The sequence below is a fragment of the Trachurus trachurus genome, assembly GCF_905171665.1.
Source record: "Trachurus trachurus genome assembly, chromosome: 1".
NCBI classification, from domain to species: domain Eukaryota; kingdom Metazoa; phylum Chordata; class Actinopteri; order Carangiformes; family Carangidae; genus Trachurus; species Trachurus trachurus.
In genome coordinates this window covers 5,422,385-5,430,869 of record NC_139891.1, presented here as the reverse complement: position 1 = coordinate 5,430,869, position 8,485 = coordinate 5,422,385, and the positions used below count along the sequence as shown (strand labels likewise).

The 8,485-nt window shown below is 41.8% G+C and overlaps 2 protein-coding genes across 2 annotated transcripts; one reads left to right on the top strand and one right to left on the bottom strand.

Moving 5' to 3' along the window:
* The first annotated feature begins 161 nt into the window (after nucleotides 1–161).
* On the top strand, nucleotides 162–1,757 carry atp5md (ATP synthase membrane subunit k). The gene is made up of 4 exons (XM_083975452.1): nucleotides 162–246; nucleotides 1,227–1,331; nucleotides 1,438–1,528; nucleotides 1,636–1,757. The coding sequence occupies exons 2-3, from the start codon at nucleotides 1,245–1,247 to the stop codon at nucleotides 1,525–1,527; spliced, it is 177 nt and encodes a 58-aa protein (XP_083831578.1). The 5' UTR covers nucleotides 162–246; nucleotides 1,227–1,244; the 3' UTR covers nucleotide 1,528; nucleotides 1,636–1,757.
* An 87-nt stretch (nucleotides 1,758–1,844) lies between these two features.
* taf5 (TAF5 RNA polymerase II, TATA box binding protein (TBP)-associated factor) lies at nucleotides 1,845–8,174 on the bottom strand (the record flags this gene model as incomplete). The annotated part of the gene is given in 12 exon segments (XM_083975156.1): nucleotides 1,845–2,320; nucleotides 2,486–2,663; nucleotides 3,524–3,701; nucleotides 3,838–4,002; nucleotides 5,087–5,216; nucleotides 5,323–5,443; nucleotides 5,573–5,708; nucleotides 6,257–6,420; nucleotides 6,535–6,850; nucleotides 6,948–7,176; nucleotides 7,758–8,033; nucleotides 8,036–8,174. Coding segments are annotated over 12 exon segments (2,247 nt in total). The 3' UTR covers nucleotides 1,845–2,105.
* Nucleotides 8,175–8,485: the final 311 nt, after the last annotated feature.

Below are 8,485 nucleotides of genomic sequence, written 5' to 3'. Positions count from 1 at the left end.
GAAGAAAAACTCATACAGGCGTTTCCTTCCTTGTCCAATCACAGAGCAGAAATAATGATTGACAGTGTCTTTGACCATTCAGCGACCGTTTTGGACTCCAACTTTGAGTGGCGGTGTTTTGGCCCAATCATGACCCGGTTTGTGTGTCTGCTCCGAGTGGGCGGGACTTCCTTCTGAATTTAGCGTTGCGGCCTCTACTGAAGGACACCTGTCTCGTTCTGTTTTCACAGGGGTCGTGTGTTTAAGGTAAGACACTGCACATTTAGGGACAAATTAGCCCGTTCACGCTGGCTTCAACAATGCTTAGTGGTAATTGTGTTGTCTATAATACGTCTCTGCAATGATACACTATTTAACTAATGTTCTGGACATTAAGTTAGCTTGTAGGCTAACGTAGCCAGCTACATTAACGTAGCGTTAGTGTGTGCTAGCTAACGAGCTGTACAGCAGGACTGTCCGATGAAAGTCAAGTCTGAATGAAAATCACGTTAAAGTTAATTTGTCAACCACGCAGTTAATTCACTGAAGTGGGTGCATTTTTCACAAACAAATGTGACCCTGGAGCAAAGTGTCAGAGCTTCTTGTTCGCGTCCTGGGATCAGATTTAGTCTTAGCATGTCAAGACGGGCACCATTGAAGTTGCAAACTCTCTTATGTAATTTCACTGCAGGGTTAACAACAGCAAGAGAGCTGTTTTAGCCTGAATAAAATGCCGCATTTATTAAGAGCATTTTGAGGTATTCATTAATGTGTTTGAGCTATCCTGCATCCGATAACAGTCGAAATGACCGTGCAATAATTGTATTTAGCATTGCGTGACAAAAAGCAGCTCAAATTCCCACTTGAGCCACTACTAGAGATGATTATGGGTCTGCAGCAGCCAATACCTGTATAATATATAACTGTATAACTGTCATCACTGATTCAGTTTAAAAGATATCAGACAGTTTTGGCTAATACTTCCTCAGTGCCCAAGGTTACTTATCCAAGCTCGTGCATTTTCAAACTGATTCATGTGGTTAATGTATACACGTTAAGTACTCCAACCTAATTGGTCAACATGATCATTTAAAGTCACCTTCATTGCTGATCAATATTAGTATAAGCAATATCAGTTGCTTCAGCTCCAAGTTATTTAGTCAGACATTGTAGCCAAGGTCAAAAAATGTGTTTGATTTAATAAAATGTAAATCTCTAATTCACCTGTTTTTCCAATTTTATTTTAGGACCATCAACTATCCACCATGGGAGGACATGATGCCGGAACCCAGCACCAGTTCACTGGGATTGCAAAGTACTTCAATGCTTACACAATCACAGGAAGGAGAAATGTGAGTTATGTGCAACTCTTGTAATAAATTGCGTGGCACAATTGATAATTAAAACACCAAATCTACACCTACTGTTGTAACACTATCAATGTTTTTTTTCCTGTAGTGTGTTTTGGCTACATATGCCACCATAGCAACCATTGCCCTTTTCTTCAAATTGAAGCCGAAGAAACAAGCCGCTATCACAGAAAAGTGATGTAAGTATAATTGTGTTTGTCCCATTCGTTTTCAAATCCACTCTTACTTACATTAAGTGTTGGAATAGCTTGATCCATTCAAGGTCTTTTGTTCTTTTCTTTTACAGGTGCGCAATTACAATTCTAGCAGCTGGGAGTGGAGAGGGAGAGCTGTCTGTGCTTGTAATAAAATATTCCTGTTTGATTTCCCTGTGTTAACAATAAAGAACATTTATGCCCAAACATAAAATCACTTTGTTTTATTTACAGTGTACGCCAGTATAAAAGACTATGATACAGAAATGTCAGCCACGTGTTTAGCTGTTCTCATGGCAGTGATGTTTAGAAAATGGCCTTCAATCAACAATGGCACTTATTCAGGCAAAGAAAAATCTGCAATACAGGAGCTTGAGTTGGACCCTGAATCGACTGAGGGCCGGACAGGAGCGGGCTAACCTCTTTTCCTCATTCACAGCTAGATTTCCACCAGAGGTGAACTGATAAAGTCTTGTTTTACTCCCACTGCCCCACAAACCGTAGTCTGTGCAGGTCCGGGACCAAACCTTTGCATTGATTATTTTTGTCTTTAAGTCATGTCTTATGGATTGTAAGCCCCTGCGGCCAGAAGCAGGTTTCTCCGGGTGAAGTGGAGGTGTATCACGGGGGTGGATTTAGACATGTAGGTGCCCAGCAGAAGCTCCTGGGAGTTATCTTGTAGATGAATGTGTCCTGTGGCTGCTGTGAAGTCGTCAGTCTCTAAATCATCAAATGCTTTCGTGGCATCCCACAGACGAACGGTGTTGTCCATGGAGCCTAGAGAAAAGAGGATACTGTTGGTGTGGATTCACTCAATAGAAACACAGTCACTTCATTTTCAGAGGCTCAAAATTAAAAGGATGAAAAATCTCTAAAGCGTCATTAGGCTGCCAATTCTAATGAATATAACTGATTAAAAATATTTAGAGTTGTTACACCCACCGGAGGAGAGGATCTCTCCGTCCCTGCTGAACCTGAGGGAATAGATGGTGTCTGTGTGACCTTTGAGCTCTCCGATCATCAGTCCATGACCGATGTCCCACAGAAGAACTCTGCCGTCAGTGGCTCCAGAGGCCAAGAACTTCCCGTTGGGAGAGAAAGCCAGCGCATGAATGGGACCCTGGGGGGATGAGGTTGAAAGAGGCTCAGTGCCTGTTTCCACAGCACTCAAGTCGACTAGCTGTGCTGCTGTTCACAAATGTGGAGCTTTTGCATCATTAGACAACTAGGGGATGTAATGACACTAGGGATGTCACGATAACAGATTATTGTCAGAGAAATAATCACAGTATTATGATAACACTATTAATGTGTAAAATCAATTATATTTATAATATACATTATTAACTATAAAATATTTTAAATATCTATTAAAATATGACCAATTATTAATCCGCCAGGGGAAGTGTTTGAAATATTCAAGTCATTGATTGTCATCGATACCAAATGTTTTAATCTTTTTTTTTAAATTACAAATGACACTGTAGCATTTAAATTCCTACCAATTCAATGCTACGTTAGGTAAATGGACCAGTATCTGTGCATTTACCTTTACTTTGGTGCACATCTGCCGACACAGTTCATACATAATCTTTTTTTGGAAAGTGACGGTATTTAGGAATCTTTGCGATCAATTAATTGTGGTGTTTAATACCGCAATTAATTGTGAAAACAAGTAATTGTGACATCCCTAAATTACACTAATACAGGATTGCTCAAATCAAAACAACCATAGAAGTTGAAGTTTTCATTCATCTTTTCATTGCCCCCCATCAGTACTCGTAGTGTATTTGTAATAGTCTTATACTACAAGACAAACTATGTAACTCCAGTGATGTTCAGAAAAACATAGCAATGGTATTTTGTTTTCAGTTTGAGTTTTTAAAAATACCGCAAAAAATCCAGCTATCGTGTTCCTGTCATAAAGATTCATCATAACAGCCCCCATTAAACTGTTCCAGTTACTCGACTCAGACTGACCTTATGACCAGTGAATATGCGGACGCAGTTTCCATTCAGGACGTCCCAGAGACGGATGGTGCGGTCAGATGACCCAGTGGCCACATAGTTGGAGTTGGGGTGGAAACGGGTGCAAGTGATGTCAGCTAGATGACCGGAAAACATCCGTAGAGGCTGGTAGTGGTCCGTCGCCCACAAGCTGTTGGAGACGGCGCAACACGGGCCAATGAGAGGAAGCTGTAAACATTGCTGCTGTGTGTCCAGAGTGGGTTTTTTTTTATCTGTGTGTAAAAGTAATATCTCATACTAATCAAATAGGTTCTGAAGTTTCTTACCGGGCAACTCTGTCGTGTCCCCCGGAGACAAAATAGTAGCCGTGGGGAGAAAACTGGGTGTCCCACACTGGGTAGTTATGTCCTTTGTAGGCCACTAGACAAGTAAATGTTAGGAGACTCCACAGCCGGACTGTACCGTCTTCAGAACTTGACAACAGGTAGTTTCTGTAAGGCAACACAGAGAGTAAGTAGTTAATGTTTAAACCAAGATTCAAGATTTTTATTCTCGTATACAAATGTTAAAAACCAAGCAATGGAATTATTACTTGCATTGCCTCCCTTTACATACAAAAAGATAGATAAATTAGGAAAAGAAATAAATAAAAGAGAAGAAGAGAAGACATTGATCTAAAAACAATCATACATCTGAATTGAGCAATAAAGTGCACAGTGTGTGAGTGCATGCTGCAAAAGTCAGTGAATGTATAGTAAATCAATAATGAGAAAAATCTGATGGAAACCTCATATTGGCAATGTATGTTCCAAGATGGCAAAGAGTGTGGGTTATGAGGCGATCCAGGTACAAACTTAACCAACAGTCTCTACTTATTTTATATTATTCTCTTGTTTTGTCATATTTGAGTTACTGTGTCTGGGAAGTCTGGGGTAATACATACATAACATATAAAACCAACAGTTTTTAATGTTAGGTAGGTTCAATGATCACACTAATCTTCTCTTTTTGAAGGCATCTGCATTAACATTTTTTGACTTGGTAAAATTCAAATCTCTCATTTATAAAGCAAAAAATAATCTTCTTCCAAGTATAATTCAAAGGGTATTTCATGCGAGGGAAGGTTGTAGAAGGTATGACTTCAGAGGAAAACTCAAATTGCAACAGCAAAGTGTAAGATCGACTCTTAAAAGTATGTGTATATCTGTCGGGGGGGGTTATTCTATGGAATAGTTTAGATGTAGAGGTTAAACTCAGTAAAAATGTTCATCAATTTAAAAGGAAGTTTAGAAAAGGAGTGTTTGAAATGTATAACAGGGAGGAGGAGATAAATGATGTAAACTGATGAAATGACTGTGGGGAGGAGGGGTTGCGTGTGTGTTATCTGGGGTTGGAAATATATAAGCTTTGCTTCTTCCATCCCCTTTTCAAACCATGTTTGTTCCTGTTCGATATATGGTTATATGGTGTCCTGTGGATTTTCTTGTTATGTTGTACGTGAGATATCATTTTGTTTGGTTTGAAATAAATATTATCTAATCTAATCTAAAACTACGTGTGTAAGAGCTGTTTTACCTGTCTGGGCTAAAACTGATGCCGTAGACCGGACCGCTGTGTCCGTGTAGGATCTTTGACTCGCTGGATGTCTTCTCGTCCATGATCCTCTCCAGCACATCGTCTGACTCTTTGTCAATGAGGTTCAAGTCTGAAGGGAAATAAGATGAATACAATGACAGTTTGGGGTAAATTATTTTCTAACAGTCAAGGATGATGATGATGAGAAGACCTTCATGGTGTCGTTGGTGCTGTACCTGCTGCAGACTTGACCTTGCGCAGCTTTTTGGGCGTGACGCTCCAAACCCGTACCGTGGAGTCAGCGAAGCCTCCTGCAACCAGGCTGGAGTCGTCTGTGAAGTCCACCGCTGTCAAACCCTGCAGGGCAAAAGGGGATGATGATGATGATGAGAAATGACTTCCAGTGAGGTTCAAATTTGTATTTAACTCTTCAGACAACAACAATTTGCTGAAATGTAGTGAATTATCGTAGTCCTGAGGTTTTACCTGGTATGCATTTAGAAAAGAGTAGAAGCAGATAGACGGGAGGTTATCTGGTCCCAGGCGGATCTTCTTGGTGGCCTCCTTCATGTACATGATCTTGTCCAGCTTGTCTGAATCCTTTAGTTCTGGCAAAGGTATCCTACACAAAACAGTAAAAAAGATGAACATTTGCATCAGTAACAAAATGTGGGAATATTTGGGCTGAGCTGTATCTAGAAATACAACTTTGTCACAGACCAGTACGTTCAGAAACAATTAAAAAAGAAAAAAAGAGCTTGCAAATAAATAATGAATTAATTATATTTATAGTCTCTGAGATTTGCAGTTTTCAGTAAGTACGACGCACTAAATGGCAGAGATGATGCCAGATGTGAGCCTCTGACAAGGCTTTATTAATGAATAGTTCATAATTAACTGGCTTGTACTGTGTGGACTTCAATTTAAAAGTTTTAATTAATAGGCAGCAATGTGTGAAGTAAGTGACTGGAGTAGTGGTGCATGGTTGCAACCAATTAAGGTCAGTCCACCACATCAAAACACACTGTATGCTCTTACAAGATAAATGAGAATTCAAAAAGCCCAAATCGACACGGTAAAATATCACTATAGTAGTTATGATATAATGGTTGATGAGAGGACAGATGCTGAGTTGTACAGTGTTGTGCAGTGTAAAAAGAAATATCTGACCTAGTTTGTGAAGGTGCATTAGGATCCTGCTTCTTGCTCTTGGAGCCCATGCTGTCCTTCTTGGGTTTCTTTTTCTTGGGTTTCCCCTCCTCATTCTCCGCTTCCTCGTCCTCATCATCTAGAGGCAGCTCGATCTCTGGTTCCTTCAGTAATCCATAGTAAACCTACGGCAGTTTGAAAGGCCAACAAAACAGGAACATCTCGTGAGTTCAAAAGACTTGTTTAAACTTTTGACAGTTAGACCAAGAAAAAACACAAATCTTTGTTAGGAAACCAACCTTAGCTTTATTGGCCTCCCTCTTGCCCTCTCCAGCCAAGCTACCAGACATGGCATCGATCTGGCTCTTGCTGCGTGGCATGCCATCAAAGATGTCGATGTAGAGGTGCTCCTGGATGATGTTCCAGATCTGGTTGTTCTGACGCTCCTGCAGGTGTCTCTTCAGCAGCTGGTAGGAGTCACGGGAGATGCGCAGGACGAACTTGCTGGTGCGGAAGTCAAGGAGGGTCTCGTTGCCTCTCATGTGTTCCTTCTTCGACAGGCTGGACAAAACACGCAAGTCGTCCTCATAATAGCACTCCTGGTCCCCACTATACCTGTGATGGAGGACAGGAGAAAAAGGGTTACGACTTGTGCGAGAGTGAACAAGTAAGTTATACATTACTTTAATTTTTGGAAAAAGAGGAAACTCACTTTTCAAAGAAAGCCTTGGCCTCACTTTCATGATTGTTGTACACCAACTCCAGATACATGTGGACAAACAGTGGGTAGAAGACCTGGGACAGCTCCGCTCTGTGACAGTCCAGAACCGTCTCGATGAACTTCTTCAGGCCGCTGTAGTAAACCGGATACAGAATCGGGTCTCCCTGCTGGCTGTAGGCTGACAGCACCACGTTGACATCTGGCTGATCCTCCGCAACCACTGCAAAAAGAGAGAAGTCCCAAGTGAGACGTGGTGGTGGTGTTTGTGTGGGAAGTGACTTTTTCTTCTCTTCAGTTTCCTTATCTGTACATAAAACTACGAATAAAGGCTCTATGACCCTTTGCACCAGAGGTTATGTGATGATGCTCCATGACATGGTCCTTCCACCCTAGTGTCCATTGATATGAATTGTAAAATTAAATAAATAAATAAATAAAACACACATGAATAAATAAATAAAATCAAAAGAATCAAAAGAAAAAACACACATACAATGTAAAACAAAAATAAAAAGCCCGATTATTGATATTAACTTAGTGAAGCGCCATGTTTAACTTTTATTCCCTCATTGAATGATAGGACTAACTTTACTACGGCACAGTGTGGTAGTTGGACCGGAGTGATGCTTTCATTTACAGTGAATATAATAAAGTTCAGTAAAACGTCTCTATTTTCACCACTGGTGTCAGTGGAGGAGCGCACATGTGGTAAAGTCGTAACGTTAGGTGACGTTCATATTAACAGGAAACGTTTGTGTTAACCGTGCGATAGTGTTTCAGTAGCCAGTGACTTTCTCGGACCTTTTGTTGGCGCCGGGGCGCCGGCGGAGGCTGAGACGGTCACCCGGCTGAGCAGAGAGCTCGCATCTCCGCTGTTCAGGTCCGCGCCGCCCGCAGCATCTCCAGAACCGGTCCCGGAGCCGTCGGCCCCCTTCAGCTCCAGAGAGTCCTCCGGTAATCCCGCTTCACGACGCAAGATCTCGACGGACTCGCTCAGGTTGTTCTTTCTTAGGAACTGCAGGACTGCCAGCAGCGTCTGCTGGTCCTCCGGGGCTCCCGCCGTTGTTTTGTTACTCCAGCCGAAGCACTGGAGCCCGGGGACGGAGAGAGGAGTCTGCCGTCGTTTGCATTATTATTTCCCCAGCCGTCGCTCGGCGGTTCTGTTTTAATGTCTTTATCTTCATCCGCGTCGACCAGACCACCCTGTACGGCCGCCATTTTCAAAATGAATTGCGCATGTGCGAGGTTGAAAAAAAGGAAAACGTGACCGATGCAAGATCCGGTCACCTGATTGGTACTTACTCATGCTGCGTCACTTAAGCCCCGCCCCCATCCCCACCAGCGAAAACTGTCGTGTAGGTGCGTTCACATCACACACATCTACCTTCATTTTGATCAATAGGTCACATCCTTTCGAAGAGTCCCAATATTACCATGACGCTTAGGCTACTCTCTGTATTAACCCCTAAAAAGCTCTGTCAATAAAATTAAAACTGTAATAATGAAACAATGTTTCCTATTTTGCCAGA

Coding starts and splice junctions, on each gene's coding strand:
- atp5md (XM_083975452.1), top strand. CDS start 1,245: ATGGGAGGACATGATGCCGGAACCCAGCACCAGTTCACTGGGATTGCA. Junction 1,332..1,437: donor CAATCACAGGAAGGAGAAAT/GTGAGTTATGTG, acceptor TTTTTCCTGTAG/TGTGTTTTGGCTACATATGC.